At 54.0% G+C, this 26,902-nt stretch overlaps 2 protein-coding genes across 7 annotated transcripts; both read left to right on the forward strand.

The window, feature by feature from the left end:
• The first annotated feature begins 5,813 nt into the window (after nucleotides 1–5,813).
• LOC119104709 (upstream stimulatory factor 2) lies at nucleotides 5,814–12,288 on the forward strand. 6 transcript variants are annotated; one of them, XM_037228435.1, is made up of 6 exons: nucleotides 5,822–5,934; nucleotides 6,940–7,019; nucleotides 7,221–7,300; nucleotides 7,947–8,156; nucleotides 10,316–10,533; nucleotides 11,658–12,288. In XM_037228435.1, exons 2-6 carry the CDS (start codon nucleotides 6,958–6,960, stop codon nucleotides 11,886–11,888), a joined length of 801 nt encoding a protein of 266 aa, XP_037084330.1. In that variant the 5' UTR covers nucleotides 5,822–5,934; nucleotides 6,940–6,957; the 3' UTR covers nucleotides 11,889–12,288. The 6 variants fall into 6 exon arrangements, with proteins under 6 accessions (XP_037084353.1, XP_037084361.1, XP_037084330.1 ...); XM_037228428.1 differs by having other exon boundaries at nucleotides 5,826–6,051; XM_037228443.1 differs by having other exon boundaries at nucleotides 5,829–6,051; nucleotides 7,950–8,156.
• A 198-nt stretch (nucleotides 12,289–12,486) lies between these two features.
• On the forward strand, nucleotides 12,487–26,267 carry LOC119110169 (hydroxyproline dehydrogenase). Its single transcript, XM_037233908.1, has 8 exons — nucleotides 12,487–12,916; nucleotides 15,313–15,503; nucleotides 20,803–21,092; nucleotides 22,121–22,233; nucleotides 22,673–22,780; nucleotides 23,734–23,840; nucleotides 24,851–25,041; nucleotides 25,576–26,267. Exons 1-8 carry the CDS (start codon nucleotides 12,677–12,679, stop codon nucleotides 25,743–25,745), a joined length of 1,410 nt encoding a protein of 469 aa, XP_037089803.1. The 5' UTR covers nucleotides 12,487–12,676; the 3' UTR covers nucleotides 25,746–26,267.
• Nucleotides 26,268–26,902: the final 635 nt, after the last annotated feature.

The following is a 26,902-nucleotide window of genomic DNA, read 5'->3' on the forward strand; positions in this document are numbered from 1 at the left end:
TGATGATGACGGACGTGCAACGCATCGCAAGCTGCGCTGTGGGACTTGTCAAACCGTGCCTGGCGGTGAGCTGCGCCGATTTGCGCCCTGTGCCGCGCGGAGGTGCCTTCACTCTTAAAACGGTTGGGTCTGCTCAAAAAATCGTGGATCCATGCGAAAAAGTTGATGAGATCGTTCCATCTGCCAGTCATTTGTCCTTTTGGTCCCACCTCGCTTGCAAAGTTGGGCTCGGGGTTTAACATGGCGACCTGTTCGCCTCACGCCGGCGCTGTTCTTGTTGCTGCTGCTGTTCCCTTTGCTCTTTGCGTTGCGGCGCGCCTGCATTGCTTGAAGGCTGGAGATCACATGCCAAGTGGGGAGTTAGTACCTCTATGGCGTGCTGACGAGAGCGAGGTGTTTAGTCTGGTTGCGGGATGTAAATTTACGAGTGATTTGTTTCAACTATTTATTTCCGAATATTGTAGATTTTTGAAGAATTGCGTACATCATATTTACTCAGGGGAGCTAGCGCTGAGCAGAACAAATACAAATTCACAGACGCGGTGAGCTTCGCGGGATATGAAACCAAGAAAGCCATTATCGGAAGTCAGTCAGGGAATCACCAGCAACCTTTCTTCACACCACTTTTGTCCAAGTATTGGTACGAGTGTTCAATTCGCCGGTAAGCCATTAGATGAACAAAGCCCAATGAAATTCGAGAGGAAGCCGAGCTAAAGCCAAGAGGAAGTCAAATGAAATGGCGCGTGCTTCCACTTCGCCAGAATGAGTAAACGGCACTCGGGACCCAGCCTGGAAAATTGATGGGGAAACGTAACACTCACACAGTGTTACGAGCGTTGTGGCTCTCATGTGGTTAGTATGTGCCGCACTGAAGACGAACGTGACCTTTGCTGCGCATGGCCGTTATACTAAAGGAGGTGTTATAAAGCCGTGAAGTGAAGTATCATTGGAGTTCAGGAGATTACTGACCCGCCCTTCGACCGCTGCCCCTCCCTCACATCGAAACCAAAACTTTGCTGACGAGCTCCTACGGGAAGAGCAAACGATTGGCAAAAACAACGCAGAAACTAGTAAGACGCCATGTGCAGCACTGCATGAACGAGGGGACGAAAGGTGCGAGTTTGATAATGTATGTACAGTAGATGATGACAAAGCGGCATTAGATAGCGCTGCGTACCGCTGGAAACCTATGCAGGATTGTCAAATCAATGAATACATAGGGATGCACACTATTCTAATGCGTACGACACGTGCGGAAGTTTGCGAAAGAGATTCATGCGCTTTTTGTTAAGAAGATGGCTGGCAAGTTATTTGATAATAGACGTGGACAGTTTTTCATCTGGGACAGAGAAGATCGCCGCATTTTGAATGGTTGCGCCCACTGTGATTTTGGCCGAGCATGAACGCAGGTTTTGTGGCGGTTGTTGGCCACAGTAAACTGGGCTTTATGCGTTGCAGTTCTTGAGCTTGAGGTTGTGTGTGTGTGCAATCCTTTTCTGTAAAGCAATGTCTCGGCTGGGAGCGACTTCAGGCTTATATCGATATAACAAGAAATGAGAACGGCTCGGCTTCCTGGTCCGTGCAGCACAGGGATTACCCATCGACCAATTCGGGCGCGACTGGAAATCGGCACGTTTTCTGCACGTTCTCATTTGACGTCCCAGCTGTTGTGATTGTCGAAATCTGGCACTACTAAGTCTTTAAAACCGCCACAAAGCGGAGGAACCCATCGTCTGTGCAGTATTGCACGTGGTTCACTGCACGCTCTGACCCACGTATTTGCCAGCGTCGCTGCTCGTCATCTCGTCGTTGGGGAGATGGTGCTCTCGCATCGCTCCCCTGACGGCGCTTTGAGCTCGGGGCTCTGCTCCTCCCGCGTTGTCGCCTTTTATAAATTTTTAACTTCCGTGTGGGTCGAATGCGGGTGGAAATTCGGCGATATCATGATGATGCAAAAAGTCGTCCGCAGACATGGAGCGTGTACGTCAATAGCTCTTTAGTTCCAGAGTATAACTTGTAATGCGCTGTGGCTCTGGCCGCTGAAAACTGCGCGGCGCTCTGATCAATCGCGGCAAGGAGCTTCCCGAAACGTGACTGGCTGAGCCAAGCCGGTCTCGGACCGATCAGCACCGGGTGGCACGCCATGCGCCGTCCATAAGAGGTCCGCAAATCCCCACTGTGACGAGTGCTAGCCAGCTGGTCGATCGCACGGCTCCTCCCGCTGGCGGGAGCGTGGCCACCGTCGTGATCCACCGCCCCATACTGACCACTTCTCATTGCGTAGCGCTGCGATGCGATGTGAGGTGGAACGGAGCGGAACGGAACGGAACGGAACGGAACGGAACGGAACGGATCGGGACGGAACGGAAAGGATCGGAACAGAACAGAATAGAACAGAACGGAACTGAACGGAACGGAACGGAACAGATCAGAACGAAACGGAACGGGACAGAACGAAACGGAACGGAACAGAACAGAACGAAACGGAACGGAACAGAACGAAACGGAACGGAACGGAACAAAACGAAACGGAACGGAACGAAACGGAACGGAACGAAACGGAACGGAACAGAGCGAAACGGAACGGAACAGAACGAAACGGAACAGGGATAAGGCAACTAAAATCACGTGCACTGTAACATAGCAACGCTCCGGCGCCGAGCCTTATCTAGTCAAGATAGCGAACAATGGCGGGTGGTAGTGAAAATGGCCGGTGAACGGCAACGGATGCACTCGTCCGGCGCATGCATCTGTTTGGACCGAGACAGCTACGGGTCACCGGTGTGTCGAACTGAGATCGCCGAGCTAGGCCCATGAGTGGGTTGGCACGTGGGGATTCCGGTGTCATCTAGAGTGAAGCGGTCTCGACGCGGCGTGAGGCGTTCGCGCGCGCTTTCAACCCTATGATTTCAGCCCGGTATTGCCCGCTTATTTAAGTTGAGCTGTAGACCGGTTGCGTTCTTGGCGTTGCAAGGTAGGACTGTGGCAGAACAACCATTCAAGCAGGTATCGTGCCGTGCGCAGTGCCGACGGCTTTACGCTGCATATGTAAGTAACTCATCACAATACGTCACTGTTGTCCAGCGGCTGGAGTCCCGTGGACACTGGGCCTTCAGAGTCAGCCATCGATACTCACCCGAGTGCGGTCAAAGTGCAGGCCAGCCAGCAGCTGTGTGCGCTATGCTCCTTTCGCACGCCCGGCTGTGCGGACGTCCAAACTTGGTGCATTGGCCGTTGTTAGCCACGTGTGCATAGCCAGATATCCTATCTGTCCCCCACTTGCAATGCGGTGACGCCATTCGCCAGTGATTCAAGAGTAGCTTGCTCGTATTCTTTTGTATTCACTTAAGCTGCAGCATCGCAATGTTCACGAATGCAAGAGAGTTGGGTGTTTTATTTATGCGACACAATCGCCCTTTTGGTGCATTGTGGCACGGATTTCAAGAAAAAAAATTGGCTACTGATAAGGTTCGTTCAGACTGCAAACTTTGCTCCAGACGCATCGCCCTTAAAATTGGTCCAATGAATCCCGATAATTAATGCGCTCAACTCGACCCACATGGATTCGAAACAAAATACGTGACCCGAAGATCGAGTTACTAAACGAAAGGACCACTTTAACTCCCACTTTTCCGTCCTTTCGTTGCCGAAAAAAATTACATAGGTGCCTACGGTGTACAATTAACCGCCATCAATATCTGTGCTACCGCAGATACAAGCCCAGACGTAGATAACGCCTGAAATCCCCAAACATCTGCCACGACCACAGCATACACCACAACTACCAGCGGGACACACCGCTCATCCTTTGACGACCACAGTCGTCTGATTAGGTGGAGATAGCTGTACTGCGCAGTGACTGCATCCAGCGTGTCGTGCTCGACCAGCCTGTTTGGCCTCGATGTACCGGGGAAGCCCCGTTGTTTCCCTGCGCTACGGTGAGGGAGACCTCGCCAGTTCAGCTCGGACGCAGGCAGATGCTATCCAAGACTGCCGGTCACTCTAGGTGATACCAAGCTCGCCGCCTGGCCCCCAGCGACCAGTTTTGTTGATCCTAGTGGGGCGGGCCATGTTCGGTCGGAGAACTCATTTTGTTCTGTTTAACTGTTTTTCTGCGTTTTTAACTTATTTAGCACGATTCGCAACCACGCCTGAGGGTGTCTAAACACCACCTAACCCCCCATTTTTTTAAAAAGTATCTTGTTGAAACGCTGTCGAATCCGTCACATTCTGCGATCAAAACGATTCTTGACGACCCATCTCTGCATTTGGGAAAAACAAGGATTGAAAATTCATCGTCGCCCGGGTTATGTCATGAGTATCTTTACGAAGCCCCAACTACTGATCGCTGCTTGCACCCACATACACGGTCAATGGCACTCCTATGGGGGCCAAAAACGTACCGTCCGGCGGATGCCCCCCCCCTCCCCCCTGTCGGCCACGTGTCGCATCACAACCAATCATCGCCACTGCTCTGGCCGCGTCAGAGGCCGCTTGAACCGCGTGTTCGGCTCGGGAATCGGTCACACCGCTCAGGACTCCGCATCTGGGCACAATTTGCACGACAAACAGAAGCTGGCCGGAACAGGAGCATACAGACCACGCAAACAGTGTACATCAGTCAGTAAAAAGTGATAAAATGGGCAGGCAGGCGTACAAAAAATCTCCCTGATTCATTTATCGATCAGGTGGTGGTCGCCTCTGACACATTGCGGTGGCATTGAAGGACCCACTGAAGAGTAAGACTGTTGCTCAGGTCAGGGGTGTTCTACAACTAATCACGAGGAAGTTTTAAAAACTTAACCCCACCTTGTTGCTGACTGGCGTCAGAGCTGAACGTAGCTATCGAGATCCAAGAATTGTGATAATCACGGTATTTACCCGCACCAACCTACCTACCTTCGCCCGGGCAAGCTGCACGACCAATTTTGAACGTCACCGCACACCTCGAATCAGCCGTAGCGGCATCGTTTTCATTCCCACCCTCCGCGGCGCGTGCAACTATCGGAATGGGGACTAGAAACGTCGTGGCGCTACTCACCTTCGACAAAGCACATTAATGCATTAGCAATTACATCACAAAAACATGCATCAGGTTCAAAAAGGCCGGGCGATAAGACCCGCACACATAATCATTTGTATGCTAACATCTATCACCACTCAGGTTTCACGCCCTGCTCCCCTCCCCTCAGGAAGCAGGGAAGCATTGAGACTTAACCAAACGCCCACTGAGTTTTCACACTCCGCCCTACCCGTAAATCTTACCTCCTTGTATCTAAAGCGGCCATTTTTCCTGCATAGTACGACTCACCGGGTCCCGACCCGTCCCATTCCCGCGAGGAACCTATTCCGAGCCGCCCACTGAGCACTACAACGCGCATGCAGGACGCAGCCAATATATAAACATGCATTGGACGACAGACCATCCATTAGATCAGAACGAATTGTTTGGACAGGCGGCGCCTCTGCTGCGTGCATTTGGAAAACCGTGATATTGATCATATGGATATACGAGTTTTACACCGACAGTTCTACAATGACCTATCAATTTGAGCGCATGCAATCACAATCATAATCATAGCCAACTCTGCACCTTATCCGCCCACATCCCTCGCACCGCTTCTGCCACTCGGCCTTGGAGTCACGCGCTCTCGACGTCACGTTTTGGGCACGTGATGCAGGGTGTTACGCTTGCTATATAGTTTTAGTGTTTATCCTGTTTTTAACTTATGTGATCAGGACAAAATCCAGAACCGCTTTCAAAACAACTATTTGGTGTAATAAAGTGACAGGAATGTCTTTTTCATGTCCAGTTTGTTCAGGAATCGAGGGCTGAGTAAAGCAGCTTAGTGTTCGTGCGCCTCCGCCATCTTGTCACATGACCTGAGTGTTTGGTCCCGTGACCACGAATCATCTGTTCCGGATGAGTTTGCGGTAGGTGTGATCGTGGTTGGTGGTGCCCTGCGCTGGCTGTAATCTTAAATTGCAATTAATGACGGGAGAGATAGTCAGATGAGCTACAAGGACTTGTGGTAAACAGGATGCATTTATGTAAGTTCCCTACCTTGCGTTCGTGCAGTGCTGTTGTGTACCGTTCCGTTTTTACACCGTTCCCGTTAAGATAGGGCGGTCATTATGTGTTATTCTTTCAACATAAACTGGTAATTAGTTGTCTACCCGCCCATCTATCCCATACTTACCACTGTCTTGGGAGCATCATGTGTAGCGGGCAGAGTAAGAGCTTGTTAGGGCTTGCAAGATTGTTTGTAAAAAAACACCCATTAGGTAAACTTCTCCACCAATAAGTGAAAAGGGTACTAGTTTAAATTCATGTGAACTGCTCTCAAGATTTTACAGGCAAGCTTGTACCCCCATAACAAATTATGATTGAATGTTTGAACCATGGTGTGACATGGTGTTGCATACAGCATGGAATAGGTTCTCCATTCAGTAGCCAAGAAACTTTCAGAGTAGGATGTAGGTACCCAAAATGCCTGGGAAGTTACATGTACCACATGTATTGCCATGCCTCAAAGCTGACCTGCTTTTTAGTGCATTTTTCCATGAATGGTGGGGGCTATTTCACATTGTTTTCCACCCATCCATCCACTGTTTTTTTGTAAAGCTGAGGCAGATCATGCTATGACTGAAACATCCTCAGGCACATGCACATCATGTGTATCTTCTCAAGTTAACAATGCTTGGACTGTGTTTGGGCTTGATACCTAGATAGGAAGTTATTGAGGTTTGCAGAACATATTTGTATTTGCTTTATGAACCCTGTTATGCAAAATGTTGATTTAAAATGTGTGGCATCAAACCAGCCATTCAAAAAATGTTGGCCATGAATGAGTTGTGATATGGTTCTGAACGCTCTGTGGTGTGAAGTCCTATTTTTGGAATGGGTTCTCTGATTAGTAGCCTCATGATGCTTTTCAGATTTTAGATCTGCCCGGAATGAATGAAGGTGTTGATGTCAAGGAGGTCATACCACAAAATTTGGCCATCGTTCAATACGGGTAGGTGGACATTCTTGACATTATTTGGCACTGTGATTGGTATTGAAGCAGAGGTTATGTTCTGATTTTAAATCTGCAATAAGTAGCATACTCATTAAAATATGTACCATGCGGTAGTCCAGATATCAGGGGGTGGCACAGCATCACCAATCATCAACAACAGCCTGTCTCCCTTTGTGCCGACAATGCCCTATCCAACAGGGATAAGGAGGACAACAATGGCCGTGATCCAGACAGTCCCATGCAGCTGCAGTACTTCAAGGCTGGAGGGGCACCTCCAGGTCAGTGGTTTTTGCATGGGTGCACCAGGGTAGGTTGGTTTGAGTCATGATGCTGGATACTCCTGCTTCAAATTCATATTTTTGTCATCATTAGTTATGTACTTGTGCACTCTGCATGCTCCCATGGTTCACCTGGGCATAGCTCATCCAAGTAGGAAGTGTTAGGTGCTGCAAGCCCTAATGTTCTGTTCAAGAGGATTTGTACATACAGTCCAGATGTTTTTGAATGTGTGATTTCTGATAGGTGAGCTTATTGTTATCAGTGCTTGTTATGTGAAACCTGAGTTCATGCTGTAAGATCTGACATTCCAGGCAAAATTGGAATTTGCTACTATGAGTAGTGTGGCCCACCCTACCATCTGACTTTTTCTGACTTTGCTGCCATCACTTGTTTTGGGCCATCTCAGTCAGGAACAATCAGTGGGCACATGTGGTGGCTCAAGCCCTCTTGACCCCCATCACGGCTGGACTGTGAGTGGGGTGGGTGCTCAAGCTGATTTAGTTGTTAGGACGGACAAAGCTGGCATTTTATCAGACATCAAATCACTTGGCCAGTGTGTCATTATGCCATGAGACCCTGCCCACGTCCACGCGTCCCACCTCGGAGAGGTGCGGCACGTTCGCCCTGACGACGGCACCCCCGCAGCAGGCATGACGTACCGCGTGGTGCACATCAACACGACGTCGGGCGGCAGCGGCGAGGTGGTGCAGCAGGGCCTGGCGACGGGCGGCGGCGGCGGCACCACGCTGCTCACGGCGGCGGCCGGCGCCGGCGAGGTGGCCGACGGACAGATGGCCTACATTCCCTCCGGCTCGGCCGGCGACGGCCTGGCTGCGCTCAGCAGCACCGGCGCAGGTCAGCGGCGGGTCCTGCGCAGGTCCAGGGTAGGGGGTCCGGTGGAGGTCAGGAGAGTGTCTGGCGCAGGTCGGTGGCGGGCCCCGTGCAGGGGTCCGGTGGATGTCATGAGGGGATCTGGCGCGGCTCAGCGGTGGATCCCGTGCAGGGGTTTGGTGGATGTCATGAGGGGATCTGGCGCAGGTCAGCGGTGGATCCCGTGCAGGGGTCCGGTGGATGTCACGAGGGGATCTGGCGCCGCTCAGCGGTGGATCCCGTGCGTGCTGGGGGGGGGAGGGGTCCGGTGGGTGTCACGAGGGGATCTGGCGCCGCTCAGCGGTGGATCCCGTGCAGGGGTTTGGTGGATGTCATGAGGGGATCTGGCTCCGCTCAGCGGTGGATCCCGTGCAGGGGTTTGGTGGATGTCATGAGGGGATCTGGCTCCGCTCAGCGGTGGATCCCGTGCAGGGGCCCGGTGGATGTCACGAGGGGATCTGGCGCGGCTCAGCGGTGGATCCCGTGCAGGGGTTTGGTGGATGTCATGAGGGGATCTGGCGCAGGTCAGCGGTGGATCCCGTGCGGGCTGGGGGGGGGGGGGGGGGGAGGGGTCCGGTGGGTGTCACGAGGGGATCTGGCGCCGCTCAGCGGTGGATCCCGTGCAGGGGTTTGGTGGATGTCATGAGGGGATCTGGCGCAGGTCAGCGGTGGATCCCGTGCGGGCTGGGGGGGGGGGGGAGGGGTCCGGTGGGTGTCACGAGGGGATTTGATGCGGCTCAGCGGTGGGTCCCGCGCAGGCTGGGGGGCCCGGTGGATGTCATGAGGGGATCTGGCGTGGCTCAGCGGTGGATCCCGTGCAGAGGTCCGGTGGATGTCGTGAGGGGATCTGACGCAGGTCAGCGGTGGATCCCGTGCGGGTTGGGGTCCGGTGGAGGTCAGGAGGGGATGTGGCGGTGGTCAGTGGCGGTTGTAGCCACGTGGTATGGCGTGGGGGGGGGGATAGCAGTGCGTGGTGGCGCCACTGCCATCATTTTCCCCATTGGATTTGGTGACGGGGCTCACCGCACGCGAACGCGGCTTAAAGCAGCCGCACGCCGAGTTTCCCGTTATCAGTAGGGCATCGCAGATTCCGCACAGCAGCATGGTTGCGGTCTGGTCGGCGCTGCAGTGCGCCGCGGTTTCGGTCTGGTCGGCGCTGCAGTGCGCCGCGGCACGCCGCCTGGGCCGCCTCTTCCGCTGGATGCGGTTGCGGCGCTCGGCGATGGGGAGGGAGGGGGGGGGGGAGGGGAGACGCCGTTGGTGACTGCTGGGCGCCGCCTGGGCGACGGATGGGAAAGCGTGACTTCTGGTTTGCGCTTCTGTCAAACCGTCTGGAGACACTTCCACTTAAACCGGTTTTCTGATGCGAAGATTTTAGTTCGTTAGCGTCGATTCGGCCATGTAAGTGCTTTTCGCAGCCGGCAATTATTGTTCTACCAACGGCGCTGCTGTGACGTTGCGATAGCCGCGATTGGATTGCGTGCATACGTGTGACTACTTTCCGAGCTGTGTTAAGGTTTTCTCCCTGTAACACCTCACTCCCCCCCCCCCCCATCCCTCCCCCCGTCGCTAAATCAAGAGGGCCAGCTGGGTGACGATAGCGCCAGTGCTCCTGGTGACCGGCCCGCTGGGCAAGGCCGCAGTGTGCATTCCTGCAGCTGAACTTCGCTCGGCTCTTCCCGCGTTGTTGCCTCGTGGCCGAGCGGACCTGGGAGTGGGCGGCGGCCGAGAGGGCCTCACGGCTCAGTCATTATCCGGACGGTGTCCCGATCGACGTTCGACGACCGACGATGCCTTGACTGTAACACCAGGGACGTGTGCGACGCGAGACTGCTGGCCGGCGGTGCCGCGGCAGTCGGCCTGGCGCTGTGTGTGGTGTCATCGGCTCCGGCGGCACCCTGCGCCTGCGTGGCTGGCGCCGCCCGCTGCTCTGCCGCTGCCGGCCGGCTGTGACGCTGTCTGCACGACGGCTGCGGTCCTGATGTCACCAGTGACACCCGCCCCTGCCCGCGCTGTGCGTGTGTGTCACGCCGCCAGGCCGGCCCCTGCCCTCACACATCCGCCGTTCAGTCGCACAGCGGCCGCCGAGCGTCCGGCGCCACCTCGGCGTTCGTCTCACCGGCCGTTCGGCGCGCCCGTTGCAGGCGGCTTCTATGTGATAAGCGGGCCGCAGGACGTGGGCCTGGGAGGCGGACCGGCTCGCGGGCCCGGCCGCTGCGAGGTGCACAGGGACGACCGGCGGCGCGCCACGCACAACGAGGTGGAGCGGCGGCGGCGCGACAAGATCAACAGCTGGATCACGAAGCTGGGCAAGCTGCTGCCCGAGACCGGGGACCCCGGCAAGCAGAACCAGGTGTGCGGGGTGAGGTTGCAGATCTTCGGCGGCCGGGCCAGCGGGGTGTCGGGTCATGGCCTGGTCGAACAGACGGGCGAGCCAGGGAGGTCAGAGATCACGCGGTGACCCGCGGGAGGTCGCGGGCTGTATAGATGGAAATTTGCGGGAGGGATCAGGTCGCACTGATCGGCGACCTGTTGGACGTCACGGAGAGCATAACGGGAGACCTCGGGGGGGGGGGGGGGGGTCACTTGGTCACAATGTTGTAATTTGATCAGCAGTCGCTCAGCTGTAGGACCTGGGGTAGGTTAAGGAGCACAAGGACGGGTGACCCAGTGAGATCACTGATCACGAAGGCGTGAACCAGAGAAGGAAGTAGTCACACAGATGGAGCCCACCCGGTCAGGTCGGCGTCAGACAGTTAGGAAGGGCCTAATAGATGAACGAGGCATGCTCGCTGTGGACTTTTATTACGGCACAAATTCTCATGTTTGTTGGGGGTGTTTTAAGATCAACTTATTCCCGTTTGTTTTAATGCGTGCCTTTGGGCGGGATGCTCGTATTTTGCTGTGCACGTGAACGAGGGGCGTGCATACTACTTGTGCAAGTGAGACATAACTCCCCCGAAACAATTGGGCGCTGCATGACCTACAGCGGTCGATGCGCCCTAAAACCCCAAATCGCCGTCATCATCCACCGAAACAATGCTTTTCGGAACGCCCGCGTGTTGCATGCCCGCTGAAAAATAACGTGTGGGACGCATGAGACCGAACTCGAGCACTTGGTCACCGCTCGCCGCCAGTCGGGCCACGATGGGCACGTTGAGGTGCCTGGCCGATGCTGCGGCGTCGGATGTTTAGCTGGGGTGCTACGGCCGGTCATTGTTTGTGCAGCCGTGGGCTTAAGGAATGGCAAGTGTATACTTCGCACGTCGTCGAATGCTTACGTGACCTCAGTGCGGGTGCTCCGAGCTTGGTGTATTTCGCTGGGTGACGCTCGTGGTTTCGGTGTCAAAAGCACTCGCCTCCGGCGCACCGTCAGGTGGTTAGCGTTGTTCTCCAGAGTTATGAGCTGGAGCTTCGATTGTCTGAGTGTCTGGAGTGTCTGGAGCGTCTGAGACCGTCCGCCTGACGCGCACTCCCCGGTTCCAGAGCAAAGGCGCCGTGTTGTCGCAGGCGTGCGACTACGTGCAGGACACGCGCGGCATGCAGCAGAAGTACATGGAGCTGGTGCGCGACAACGAGAAGCTGCTGGAGGACATCAAGATGCTCAAGCAGAGTAACGAGGCGCTGGTGACGGCCAACCAGCTGCTCAAGGCGCACCTCAAGAGTCAGGGCGCCGTCATACTGGAGACGGACCACCAGCCGGGCGGCGGCCACTGACGGCCGGCCGACCGGCGCGTCTGCTGTCGGCCGCGCCGGGCGGAGTCGGCGCCCGAGGCGGCCACGCCGCCACCGCCCGCCGCCGCCCGCCGCCGCGGCGAGGCCTCGGGTGGCTGGTGACGCGCCGTACGGGTTCGGGGACCGACAGCGCTCGGACCGAGCGGCCACTGGCTGTGGTCCGGCGACCGGGGTCGCCGCTGGTGGCGACCGCTGTGACGGCGGCCGGCGATCGGTGCCGCCATGCATTACGAATGGACTGTGCTTATACAAGGGTGCGATACAATTCATTTAGTTCATCCATATTGGCCGAGCGGTAGTGACTAGCGATTCTCAAGTGTAACTTGAGGATGGAGTGTGCGTGTGCCTGTGGCATGCTAACGCAATACACGAACCTTCGAATTGCGGAGTGTTGCACGACGTGAGCACAGGCATCGTACGCGTTGGCTGTCGGCCCACCGTGGCGCCGTAGCTGGCCAGTCGGCGGGTCACGTGATCTGGATCGATGCCAGGGGCTGGCGGGCCGGGGCGGTGAGAGCCAGCGGTGGTGACCCAGTGTTTACGCTGCCACTGGTGGCGACCGCGGTGCCACCGGGGCTTGAGCCGGTTTAAACCGGTTCGATCTCTGCGCGTCCGCCCGCGGCCTCCGGTGGACGGCCAAGGCCGCCCATCGCCGCGTCCAGTACCGTGGCCTGTTCTGTCCCGCGCGGCTCGCGACGCCTCGGACGCCCGTCAGTCGCAGCGCGTGCGAGGCGGCGGCCGCGTGACCCGAGTGACCCGCGCTGGGCGCGATGTTCGCGGCCGCGAGAACCGCAGCGGTGCGTGGGCTGACCCGGCCGCGCCGGCAGCTGCAGCTGGTCCGGCGGCGGCAGCTGCAGACGGCGCCGGCTGCCCAGCTGGCGGACCCGCCGACGCTCGACTTCCACGACCCCAAGCAGGTGTTCGATAGCAAGTCGATGCCGGAGCTGGTGCGCGCCCTGGCCGTGCTCAAGCTCTGCTCGCTGGACTGGTTCGTCGACAACTCACTGGCGGTACGTGGCGAGTGGTTTGACGCGCGTGACCGCCTGAGGCGAAAACTCCTGGCGTGCATACAGGCACGTGCGGAGCCACGTAGATCACGTGCTCTCGTGTGACCTGAGCGTCTTAATGACTCCAGAAATCTAACGCGATGAATGATGCATTACCATGTTCGGATGCACAAGAGCTGCCTTGTCTATGGCGTATGCCTTTATAAGAAGCGGTTCACTCCAATATTGGTCACATTGCAATTGCACTGGTTGCACTGCAAAAGAGCAGGCTTCAGCTGCTTATGGACAGTGGCCTAGCCCGGATTTAACCCAGGAGGCAGTCAAACCGGAATTCAGGGGCCCTTTTAGCCAAGGGGCTCCTTATTCGTCGCTATAGGGGTTCTGTTTCTTTAATTCAGAGGATGTTTTTAGGCTCAACGTCCCATTATGCTTGTCTCCTAATTTTAATGACTTGAGAACCACCTCGGGCGGTTCAACCTGCAAAAAGAAGCGGGGCCTCCGGACTTCAGAGATCCCGCCACCCCACCTCTAGGGGGGCATAGCCCCAAAAGCTCCCCTTGGCTGCCCACTGCATACGGATGTCCTGAAAATGAATGCCCGACTTCAGACGGAAGAAGACAACTAGACAAAGTGGCTTGCACCGTGTTGACGCATTCTTTCGCATGCATACAGCCTTCAGATGAAAGAGCGAAGGCAGTCAAAGACAGGCTGACGGAAGACGCCACCCACGTTAGCACGTGAGAGCTCCTACGTGCTTGCGGTACGCAGATTATACCCCTCCTCGCTTCCATGCGCCTCGGCCGGCAGCCCAGCCCGTCCCTGTCTGTATCAGCCATGCGCCTGTCGGTATTCCTTACGCCACGGTCAGGTTGTATCCTTGCCTGGTGGGAGTGGTGCGTTGAGTGCTGTTTTACCGGTCGTGCTGGCGGTTAGTGCTAATTTCAGTCCAGCTCGACTGACCCGCAACGTTTGTCCTGCGCTGGTGTGTGCGGCGAGTTCGCATGTTGGCGCATTCCTGAAGCAGGAGCGTAAACCTGCTGTCCAAAGGTAAAACCCTTATGTTCATTTCTGGTCATTTTGCGTTTTTGTATGTCATCTGACTCGTCTGCTCATGCTGAATTCGGGTATTTTAACCAATAGTTGAAATTTTCACAAACTTTTAGCTAAAAGGAAGGGCTAAAAGTTTGTGAAACCCTCAACTGATGGTTTAAATAACCGCGTTCGGCGTGAATAGACGAATCGAACACTAAAACACGCAAAATGGCCAGAAATCAACATATGGGATTCTACCTTTACACGGCAGAAATACTCATACAGGCTCAACTGCACATGGATTGAAAACGCAGCGCCCCGACCAGGGGATGCGTTCTGGGTTTCATGCGGAGATTCAGGACCATGGGCATGGGCTCGATCTTCCCAGAGTCAGCAGGCGATCGTCTCGGTCCAAGGACAACATCGATTTGGTCAAGATCTCTGCGACGGTTTACCACAAGACTCATGTCGTCGACGTGCTCAGGAGCTTCGAATGTCGAAGATGACAGATCAGAGCATTTTGAAGGGAGACCTCAGCCCCTCTGCATACAACCCACGCATTCAGAATGCCCCGGACGGGAATGTCAGGGTGGTGAAGACCAAAATGTGTGACTGGCTCGACAATAAGAACAGCGAAGAGTGAACAAATCAACCACGCCTGCTTTCTCAGCGCTCACCCAGCGAATCAGGCTTTCAAGAGAAAACTGAAAGGATTGCAAGACCTGAACGCAGTTGCGTAGGTGGCTAAACAACCATCACCAAGAAAAGCTGCCAACGTCCACTGAAAATTTGTCAACAGACAACACATTTCCAACAACAAAAATTTTCAAGACGTACCAGCAACACCGGAGCGCATGCCAAGGGAAAATGATAGCCGTGTTTTCTCTGTGTCTGGTCTGGATCTCCCAGCTGATATCCTTCGTCTGGTCTCGTTTTCGTTGAGTATAGTGACGACCGTATAAACCTCTAATGTTTTATGATGGCAGCGAGGAGTCTTACGGCCGTCGGTCATGAATGCCAGCTGTTTGGTGGGACTTTGGAAATGCATCTTTACTTTTTTACTATCACACTGTCAAAGTGAAGTTACTAAGACCTAGCGCATATTTAGTCTATTTGCCAGATATAATTGCTGTCAGGAAAAGTCAATCTTAAATTAACCGCAGGTACTCAAAATGTCGTTAAAAGGAATGGCAGTCCGTGTGCCCACTAGATCACTGACATATCCACCCTTCAGACCGCGTTGTCCATCGTGCCTCCGACCGCATGTGATCTGAGCGTCCGTGCCGTCACCCCTGGCCACCAGCGCGCCTGGCAGCAGGGCTGCGGCGTGGGCGGCCCGCTCTTACCGGCCCCGCTTGCCGGCCCAGATCCTGCGGCGGAGCGAGCGCCTGCTGGGGGAGCGACTGCTTCACAAGCTGATCAGCCCGCTCTACAGCCAATTCGTGCCCGGCACCAACGAGCGTGACCTGGCTGACGTGGCCGCCCAGCTGCGGCGGTCCGGCGTGCGGCTCGTGTTCGCCCACATGCTCGAGGACGACATCGGCGAGGGCCAGACGCTGTGAGTGGCGGCGCTCCGTGACAGAGTCATCTCGCGGTGTAGCTTGGTACTGATGGTCGTAGCAGCTCCGCTTCGTGGCGCTGGTACGTATGTTTGTTATATGTATGTTATAACATACTGGTACGTATGTTAAGCAGGTACAGCGTCCGTGCTGATCGGTTGCTGCGAAGCTTGTCATTCCCCGTTGTCTTTTAACCATGACTGGATGCAGTGGGCAGCCATCTAATGGACTGCGCATCACACCGCTGCATGGACAAAGCACTGTGGCCGTTATGTCGGGAGGGGGGGGGGGGGGGATTCGGAGGCTTTCACAAGACCTGTGTTTGATGAGGTGAGAATGGCACTAGGCCTTCCATTGACCCTTTTAATCCCGAAATCCATAACTCATTAGTATTCAGGCGTCGCCATGGGGTCGGTGAGAGGAAAATTGTCCACGCCCCCATCCTATCAAGTGGGACACCCTGAGATTGCCGCAGATCAGAGTCGTCTCTCGCGCATAGTGCAAGCTGTCCATTTACCGCACAGTGGGTGTGGGTAACGGACCGACGAATGACGCGGAATGGGGAACAAATGACACCTCCCTCCCCAAGCTGTGCCAAACGTTACGCTGGCGTTGCTCGCTGGCAACGCCGCCCGCTTGCTGTCGTGTTACTGTTCAGTGGCAATGCTCGCCACGTCAATCAGCCGAGCGAGGAGCTAAAACACGCGTTCATTTGGGGATCCCTCGAATAATGTTTTTCATATTATAGTCAACGTAAAAAGTGTGGGAATATGCTGGTTTAGAGCCTACCTAGGATTCTATATCATTCCAGCTTATACGGGTGTCGATTTGTATTATTTTGTGACGTCACCCTCCCCCCCAATGTTGGTTTGAGTTACCATACTTTTGGTTTGCACGTTACAAAAAAGTGTAGGAAATGGTCATTACCCAAAAAACATTTATTTGATCCTTTCTCGTAGCGGCATTGTTACGGAGTAAGCAGGTGGGAAACTTGAAGCCGCAACCTTAACGTGATGTCCTCAGTTGAGTGTCAGCTTTAGAAATTGGGGTAAACCATTTGTAGTGTGGCTTTTTTTGTCCGTCAAATGTAAGCCCAGGCACTTTTTTCCTGTAACTAAGCATGATGTTGACGCCACTTATTCACTGTTGTAAGATATCATAAGACAACAATATTGGGCTACATTTCTATTTTGATGTTGGTTCAGCGTCAATACTTCAGATCATGAGTCCAGTTCAGTTACGAGGTGAAAAACTATGCGGTAAACAACATTTTGCCTAGAAAATTTTTGAACAGCCTCCGTGCTGAACACAGCTAATTGTTAGCACTTTTAACCTACCATCTCATTTTTGCATCATGTCTTCGACAGATTCAGTTAATCTCGATCTCTTATCCAAATAGCACGAAAGACCTTAACAGTGTCATGCGGCTACACGACCGTCGGCTGTCCTAGCTGACACTATCAAGGCTGACTCAAGGCTGACACTATGAAGGCCGACTCAAGGCTGACACTATCAAGCCAACGGCTAAATGGCCCTTGCATGTGAGCCATGTATGAACGCTTATTCTGGAAGGCGAACTTACCACTACACCTTTCGTCACATCACAAATGCGGTCAGTCTGACTTCAACGTTCTACCGAACCTTACTTTCCGCCTCAACGGTTGGCGTCTCTACGCGGCAATATCCGTTCTTTTTGCTAGCATTTTACGCAGGCCGCCAACGGGCTGCCACGGAAGGGCGACGTCTGTAAATTGCCTATTCATGGGCCGTTTTTTGTCAACAGATATTACCTGTAACAAAAAACGCAGTCGCACTTTATTAGGCTGGGATAGACACATGCCACCATTAATTGGAACAGTGGTGTTGTTTTTGACAGCTTTGCGCTTTTCGGGACAATATTGAGAGAACGTTCGTGTGTCATCTGGAATCGTGTAGTCATTGCATTTGAAAAAAGCATGAAGCTGCGTTCTCTCGCCATTTGAATGAATTCAACCATTCGGATTAAATCAGATTTTCAGGTTGCGAGGGTTTTAGGTTTCGGGTGCATTGCTGGGTGAGGACTACATATGCATCGCGCATTTAGTGACAGGCATTCCACTGTTACAGCAAATTCATCCTCACTGTCGAGTTTGCAGCGCATTATCTAGGCTTCTGTTTCGCCGCATTAGCTTATTAAGCAGTTTGCTTTTAGCTTCAATGCCAAGCAGATATTGGTCATAGTGAGTTGTTCATGATGAGCTATTGGACACAACTGAGTATTTTTGAGCGTTGTTGATAATGATTATGTTGTCGATTATCATTGTTGATGTCATGACGAAGTTGAATAACGAAATGTGGCACATCGCCAAATTCAGACACATTTTCACGTACTGCTCCGCCCCACGCAAAACCGTAGCATAACACGCGCTTGTGTGGGGGTTCAAAGGTTGTACCAGAAGGTTGTTCCAGAATTATTTCCAAAGCACACAGTAAAGCCGCGCCAAATTTGGCGTACCTGTAGGCAATTAAATAGCAGATTTTGCCTTTCCCTAGCAACGGCTACCTCCAGTTTTTTTCCCTTCGTACGTCCGTTTGTTTTGTATGTGCCCGCTCACTAGCTCTTCTGGTGGACATAGTCTATCCCTTACCTCTCCACGGTAATGGTACCCGTCAACTTTTCCAAACCACGGCAATATTAGCTATTGTGAGCCGGTCATGCTCAGTTCGGTAGCCCGCGCACTCGATGCTGCATTGTCGTCGTGGGCCGCGCTGGAGCGTTCTCGAGCCAGCCCGTTCGAGTGCAAATGTCGCCTGGCAACACCACTCGGCGTATTATATAAGCTGACGCGCACTGCGCATGAGCAGACGAGGTCCGGCCACGACCAGGGCCGTGTTTCGTACTCGTTTGTTACAACACGAGCGAGCCTGGCTATTGTTGTGGCCTAAATACGAGTGACCCTTCTCTCTGTTGGATGGATTGTGAGAAGAAGAACGTGGAACCTAACGTGAAGCGTTACATCCTCCCCCTAATCGCAGAGACACTGCCATAGGACCTTAAACGCGGCATCGGCTAAACGATCCGCTGCCGCATGAACACGTTCCTTAAGATTTCCAATGGTTTAATCTGTGACGAGCAGAGGTGCAGCTGGCTCCAAACTCGTGACTGTCTCCCAGTGGTTTAGATTTGACTTCTGAATGGACAGAAACCTTGCGTTCAGGTAAAATTGATTTCTCTGAACATAACGTGTTGTGGAATCATCGGTGGGTCACCGTAGTGAGTCCTGTCACTGAAAGTCGATGCAAATATCTACATTCCTACGAATTTGTGTGGGAATGTATAGTTACGTTCTGACGGGAGATAGGGAACCAGGTTTGTCTGACTAAAAATGTCTTTCTTTGACTTCCAAAAAGCTGCGAATCATCAGCTTCAGTTCTGACACGCATGATAACTTCCATGTGCAATAGATTGAACACTCAACATATCCTGTCTGAAACGGCAATACGAATACATTGTCAATGGTCTGTAGGAAACCCATCATCAAGGTGTCATTGCCTAATCTAGATTCTGGACCCGTAGTAACGTCATCGATTCGAAAGAAAGCCGCTGCAGAATAAAGTCACATCTGGGAATGAAATCGGAGTAGACGAAAATTATGCGTTGCCTATCGTTTGCGGTCCACGAAGCAACTTGTCACGCATTGTTAGCCTGCGTGGGAATCGATCCCACCAGAGTCAGTTCGAGTCGGAATAGATTCTGCGGACTCCGAATCGATCTGACCCGTCACTTATTTCTCCAACATTCATGGATGGCACGGCGTAATGGCTGACGACCTCTTAGCGACCCTGCGTCCACACGTGGCGACACATGTTGTCAGTTCGCTTCAAAATGTCTTAACCCGCTACATACCCGATTGTTGCTGGCAGTGACAGGCGTGGCCGACTTTCAACGTTAGTGGCGCTTTCGAGTATTTACAATGACCTGCGGTCTGCCTTACGCCCAAACCTGACCAAGTTCCCAAGTTCTGCACTTGCCTGCCTCCAACTAACCCCTTGGGCTGGCACAATTACCACCGCGTTTGAAAGCCACATCGACTCCGTGCATCTCCAAGCCAGCATAGCTACCACGCTCCCTCCATACCAGGCTGGTCATCAACCCCTCGCTCCGATCTGAACCCCGTGCTATCACGGCGTCTGGCGGCACTACCGGCGGCGCTCCACAGCACCGGCCCCGGTCCTGCGGCGGGCCGCGGCCGCCCCCGTCCCGGAAGCGGTCCGCTGACCCCTGTCGGGGCGCCCGCCCGACAAACGGGACGGACGGCAATCCGTTCATCTCCGGTCCGGGTCGTGACCCGTCCGCCGGGGTAATGGGTGTTTACCCCGGCGGTGTATCCAGGTCGCGTTATGCGCGGTCTTCGGGACGTGTTTGCGTGGCGCACGGGCCAGGGGAGGGTCGGGAGGACCCCTGGAGCGCGCCAGTCAGCAGTCGCCGCTGACGGGGTGAGAGCCGGCTGGGACCGCTGGAGCACTGCGTGTGGCTGCTATGACCGCCGTGAGCTTTGCGCTGTCATTCATTCATCCATTCATTCATTCGTCCGTACATTGATTCATTTTCATTTTTGGAGGTTCACCGGTATGGGAATGGAGAATGTTAGAAAAGCTGACGTAACAAAGCGGTCAAAAGAACCAGGATCTTCCAATAAACAACTAGCAGACGAAGACCCTTTTAACAGACGTTGGTGTGAAGACGCAGCCAAATGGGAGGGGGGGGGGGCAAAGGGACCGTACCTCTTGAGTAGTTGGGGCTGCATGTCCCTCCAGGCACTCGAAGAGTGCCCAATTTGATAACTGATGGATTCCGTCTCGAAGACACGAGATTGAATAATATTGTAACACCTCTACGAGGTTTTCTCAGGCAACTGGAGTTCATGGTCCGGCAAATGTTTACTTGTCCCTGTGAAAAAGGGGCCAAACAAGATGAAGAAAGCAAATCTGCGTGCGACGTAGGGATGTCAAGCCCCCCCCCCCCCCCCGGCCTTGGGCATCTCCGACATATGTCCCCTTCACGAAATCCTGATAACATTCCTGGTTGGACACACCAGGCTGAGAATGCTGATAGTGTGTGTCCTTTTTCATGGTGTGCCAGGTGCATGAACAGATACGCGTCGTTACTCCTGTTCGTTGACAGCCCCTGTAGGTAGCGCTCCTTGCGGAAACTGATGGGACGGGAGCGCACTGCGCCCGTGTCATGCATCTGTGACAACTGGTGAGTGACAACCGAGAACTGACAACTGACAAGTGACCAGCTGTCGCCGGTCGCAGGGCCTCGTTCCTGGACGCCAACCTAGCCACCACGCTGCGCCAGTTCGGCATGGTGCCACGCATCATGGCGGCGCACGAGCGACCGTGCACGCTGCTCAAGCTCACCGGCCTGGTGCCGTGCCATACGCTGGCGGCCGTCAGCTCGCTGGCGGCCGGGCCTGCCGCGCTCGCCAGCCTCGTCGAGGGCGTGGCGGCGCAGATGGCTGGCGGTCCGGTGCAGCGGCTGCCCGTGCTCTCCGCCGAGGACCAGAGCCAGTGGGACGCCGGTCTGCGCCGCCTCGTGGAAGTGGGTGAGGCAGGGCGGAACAGGAGGCGCCACGGAGGGGCACGTGGTCCAGGTGTGATGGTTTGTTGGAGCATGCAGCCAGCGTAGTGTGGTGGTGGAATTTTACATAAGATTGGGCTATTCGCGGAAAAACGCGTTCCGGCTCCGCCCGAAAACACACAGACCCTACATACGTCCCGGGCTGGGATGAGGCGCTTTGGCTGAAAAATCAGGCGCAGGGTTCTCCGTGTTCATGGGATGTTAAGACTGGCCCTCGGGCAAGAGAAAGGTGGAGGATGATTGGGACGGGGGCGCAACCGACGAGCGGAATGGGGTTGAAGAGGACCCATCTCCTACGCCCAGATTTTCGTTTTTCGTCATAGATGGTTCCCTGCAGAAAGTTAAAAATCCGCGTGATGCGTGCTCACCAAACTTCGCCCCCCCCCCCCCCCTCTTGCTCTGGAAGACAATCCAGCCCGCGCTCCTGGTTGCGCTACTGGCCGTGCTCCTGGTCGTGCTCCTGGCCGTGCTCCTGGATGGGGACATTTGGCGCGGGTGGCACTCGTGTTTCATTTTGAATCAGCACACATTCGAATAATGGGGATGCATCGCAGGGGCAGGGCTACCCGATTTGCTTCCATGCCACTATACACCAGGACGAAGTCGCGGGCACGTGAGACGCGGGGTCGTGTCCCCCCTCCCCCGGAGCCAGGAGGTTTGCGTTAGATACCGCGCGATTTTGCAGGAATTCGGTCTGAACTCGCAGGAATTCCAAGAACATTTGACATTTTGTGAAGATCCCATTGAAGTGGAATGAAGTGAACGAGCCAGCCTTTCACTCCCTGTCACTCCTACACTCCACCGGACGCCGAGTTCTACATTCACCTGGCCTCGCGACGAGTGATGCTGTCTCTTGCGCTGGCAACAGCCCAGCGCAGACACGTGCTGCTGTGCCAGCTGAAGGACCGTCACGATCCATGTCTCTTGTCTGGGTAACATGCATCTTTGCAGCGTGGAGACCACGGCGGTCACTGCAGCCGCGCCTGCCGGCAGGCCAGTTCTGCCAGAGCCAGTCCATCCGGATGATGGTGGACGGCGAGTACACCTACACGAACCCGGCCATCGCGCTCCTCACACTCGCCATGGCGGCCAACTTCAACCAGACGGTGCGGACTGGGACGGCGCCAGGCCGCCGCCGGCTTGGTGCCGGGCCCGCGGGCTGGCGCAGCGGCCGGCGGGACAGCGTCGGCCAGGACCGCGCATGCTATTGCCCGTGATTTGATACTCCTTTATTGGTGGTTTGAAGCGTTCGGTGTGGTGCCGGCCGAACGTCAGTTGTGCGGGTGATGCGCATTTACATCGTAGTTTCATGCAGGTTTATTCTATAATGTACTTTAGCTTGTGTTCGAACTGTGGAAAGGCGTCTTGCTTTTGCCGGGCAAACACTAGAGCATGTCCATTCAAAGGTGTTGGTGTTTAAGCTACGCAGATTAAAACAGAGAACAGAATAAATTACTTGTGATGAGGTTGTTTTGCCACGTAGAGTATGTGTGTGTTCTCCCATGCGCACACGATGTCTGTACTGAAGTGCTTCCTTGCTTGCAGTCGCCGCTGGTTTGGGGCACTTACCAATGCTATTTGAAGGACGCGGAAGAATCGCTCAAGAATCATCTCCAAGTTGTTGACGACATAGGTGTCTGTTATGGGGCCAAGGTGACCAATGTTTATCCACTACTGAGCACGACGTCAGTTGCTTGACTTGGGGGATGAGTCGCTCGACTTGCAGATGATGAGTCTCTTAACTCGGAGATGGCGAGTCGTTCCCGTTTTCCTTCGTTTTCGATATACGTAACCAAACCTTTCCTCAGTTCTGTTTACCAATCCAGTTGGCCAGGCACGTGATCCATGGCGACAATGCCCCAAACCATGCTGGATCTAGAAATCCCGCCAACCAAATGTTAAAAAACCGCCATAACCGGGGACGGCTTATGTGAGGTTTAGGCTTAGGTCAAGCCTTGGGTTTAGGTTTGAGTTTAGGTTCTGGTTTGACCAAGCTGTCGTGCACAGCCTTCGACGGATCTTCTTCATACATCCAACAACTTTGATGATCAACATGAGCCGACAGAGCACTGAGGTGTCTCGCGTGCCGTGCTGTATAAGCGCGACTTTACCAGAGTTCGTTGCGTCGGCTGTAAACATGACCCTCCCTCTAGTCTACCACAAGTGAGTAGGTGATGTCGTAGTACCTTTTATAAGATATGTAATTTTCAGGTACTTCGAAATGACAGCCGTTTCTAGCTGTGTATCGGTGGTATCAGGTCTGATTCCCAGGACTGGCAATGCATATGGATTTCGCCGGTGCTCGTAAATGTTGACCTGTTTTATGCGCTGGACGCTCGTACCAGTGTCGGTACCAGCGAAATCTTGCCAGGCGTTAGGCTGCGATTCAGGCATTGGGTCCGTTACTGGTCTGGCAATGCAATCAAAGTTTTAGATAATTCGCATTGTTTCTCTTTCTCATAGAGTATTCTTCCCCCGCTGGGTTGCTGATGCATTCCCGCCTTTACTTTAGCCATAAATCTCTCTTTTTGTACGAAGCATGAGCTGTCTCTATGCTTTGCTAATTTTTCTGTCAACAGCTGGGCAACACTTCTCTTGTGTTACAGTTGGTGAGAGGAGCTTATTTGGAGAAGGAAGTGGCAAGAGCTGCAAGCCTCGGGTTGGCCAGGCCCATCCATGAGACCTATCAAGAGACGTCAAACATGTACAACAGGTTGGAATTGATAACCTGTCCCCTGCATCCCTGATGGAAGGGGCGTCGGATGCAGTGCTCAATGTGTGGTGGGTAGGTGAGATCGGGTCCCTGGAACAGTACGTACGTGCCATGTCATCTGGGGTGTCACTTTCCAAACTCGGTTGGGCGGGGGCTGAGCCAAGAAAGCTGACCTAACTTACCTGCCCCGAAATCCTCATATCTCCGCGGATTTCAGCCACTTTGTTTGACGTCCCCGATTTTAAAATTGAGCCGGAATGCGCATTTTGACTGTTTCGAAATTGTTTTAAAGCAATCGACGTGAGTCATGTTGTGGAATAACATCCCATTTGAAGCCGATATGATCGTGATGATGATCATATGTGATAATGCTCATATGTGATGATGGCGATGTTGATAGTGACGTGTGTAGCTAACAGTGTACCAGCAGTTCAGACACTTCCTACATTTCACGGCCCAGTAGTCCATGTTTTGCTCACATGCATTGGAGGGGGGGGGGGAGGGGCTCGGAGGAGCAGGGCTCAAATCAGCAAAGGGGGGGGGGGGGCAGGACCCTCAAAAGTATGCAAAGTGACACCCCTGGACGTCACTGAAGGACAGCTGACAACTGACCGATAACGAAGCGCCTGGCGTTTGGCTAAAGCGAGGACTGCCGTGTCATGGCGTTGCGTGGCACATTGCCACCTATCGACAAAAAAAATGTCCGCTGGGCTGGAAATGTGTTACTGGGATGGAAGTGTCAGTACCTTCGCAAAAAGCCTATAGTTTGCGATAAATCCGATGTCAAAGTCATCATGGCAAAAATTTGTGAAACTTCAAAGCAAAAACTTGTAAATGATCGGTCAATACACCCACCACCGGGAACGGCACAACCCTGAACATCACGATAAGATCATTATCCCGACTCTGGAAGACCGCTCGCCGTCCTCACACACTTGACCCCTCCCCCCCCCCCCATCACTCCGGACTGACCCGCTCCGACCTGTAACGTCGGCGGCGGTGACCTGCAGCCTGGTGTCACGCATGCTGCACCGCGTGGCCCGCACGGGTCAGAGGTCGGCAGTAATCGTGGCCTCGCACAACGAGGAGAGCATCCGGCGGGCGGTGCGCCTCATGGAGGAGCTGGCGCTGCCCAGGGACGACGGGCGCGTGCTGTTCGGCCAGACGTACGGCGTGTACGAGCAGGTGTCTGTGCCTCTCGGTACGTGTACGAGCAGGTGCCTGTGCCTCTCGGTCCTTTAGCTGTTCGACCGCCGGTCCGAGCCCCTGGTGACAAAGCGAAATTACCAGGCGGGTGTAGCCACGCAAGGCATAGAGACTCTCGCGCATGGCGGCCACGCGTTGAGCACGTTTGTTAGAGCACTAGATTGTATTTCTGTAGACTGTGAATCTTAGACTGTAAGACTGTAGACTTTGAAGGTCGGTGCAAGACGTATAGTGAGGCACGTGTGTATCGTGAGGCACAGTTGGCGTAAAGTGAACAGTATGCATATGCGAGTACGCATAACCGAGACGATAAACTGCTGGTATGCGCACGCTTGTGCCATCGTCGATTTGACAGACGGCATCTGTGCCTTCTATCAGTGCGCGCACTTTCTTCGGCTCTGTAAGACTTAGTACATATGTGCATGGTTGTGGTTATGATTTATACGGCTGCCGTATATGTTTGAATATCGACCAACGAACGGTGCGCCCACTGCGCACGCACCTGTGACGAACGTTCTCCTTCGTGCAGCTCGGGCCGGCTACGCAGTGTACAAGTCGACCCCGCTCGGTGACCTCAGGTCAATAATGCCCTACTTGGCACGGCGGGCCGCCGAAAACAGGACCGTGGCCAAGGGCACGCGGTCCGAGCGCAAGCTGCTGGGTCAGGAGATCCGACGACGGCTCGGCGTGACCTGGTGACCCCGTGCACCGCCACGGGACGCCGCGTGATCTGGCGACCCCGAACGCCGCCCCCTGTACTCTATGATACATTGATGCCGAATGCTATTCCAGGGCACTACGCAACCCGTTGACCCCGAACACTGCCATGGAACACTGCGTGACCTGGTGAGCCCCCAAACACCGTCCCCGGGCACTGTTTGACACGCTGACCCCGAATAATGCCCAGGAGCACTGCATGACCTGGTGAAAGCCTGAGTTGTCGATTTTCGACAGAACCCTTGTTAGGGTTAACTGCGAGCGGCGATGACTTAAGTGATATGGGCCCTTCCATTCACCCGATATCCAATAGGCATCCATTGTAATAGCTCAGGTATTGCTGGTACGCTGAAAGCTAAGTTAGCGGGCTATCATGCAAGCTACATCCACGACAGCCCCCTCGTCTCTGGAAGACGTGGCAATATGTTGTCACTTGTTGACCTGTTCCTGAACATGACGTGCTCAAGTGTACCGCTGGAGAAATATATTAATGGCGCTGTCAAACGACTTGTTTCAGCCCTTGGTGATTCCATCATGAGCGATTTTTGATCGTAGAGGTACATCCAGCCTCAGTCACGAGCGTCCTCTAGTTTGCTGATAACTTGGTTTTAAAAGCGTTCCATCGTGTGGCGGTAACCACGCCTTTTAGTCGAGTTGCCACCCTTGCGCCTCCTTCTATGGGACCTGCAACGTCGCCTACCGCGAACTTCGTTCACGGAAATATGCTCTTTGTAGCTAGGAGATGCAAATTAGCTTAGTTGCTACTTGTGTAACGTTGAGCATTTCACAGAATCCAAGATGGTGGCCACCGCCATGCTGAATTTTGATCTAGTTCGACAGTTTTTGTTCTTCTTGATGACTTGGAGGGTCGTGTGACACCGTTTTTAGACGGTTTTTCTATGACAGGAAGTCCATTTCTGCGGCCATTTTTTCACGTATACGGTTGAATTCAATTTCAAATTGAGGATCAAAGGTAAAAGCTGATCACAAATACGACAATCACATCTATTGATCGATGCATGTCGTTCTTTGTCTTCTCATACCATTGTATGGGTACCACTCACAGAACCACCATACGTTACATGCCATCGCTATATACACATATGTTACATACACGACGCACGTACTAAGGAAGACGC

The sequence above is a fragment of the Pollicipes pollicipes genome, unplaced genomic scaffold, assembly GCF_011947565.3.
Source record: "Pollicipes pollicipes isolate AB1234 unplaced genomic scaffold, Ppol_2.1 Scaffold_2555;HRSCAF=2994_pilon_pilon_pilon, whole genome shotgun sequence".
Classification (NCBI taxonomy): Eukaryota; Metazoa; Arthropoda; class Thecostraca; order Pollicipedomorpha; family Pollicipedidae; genus Pollicipes; species Pollicipes pollicipes.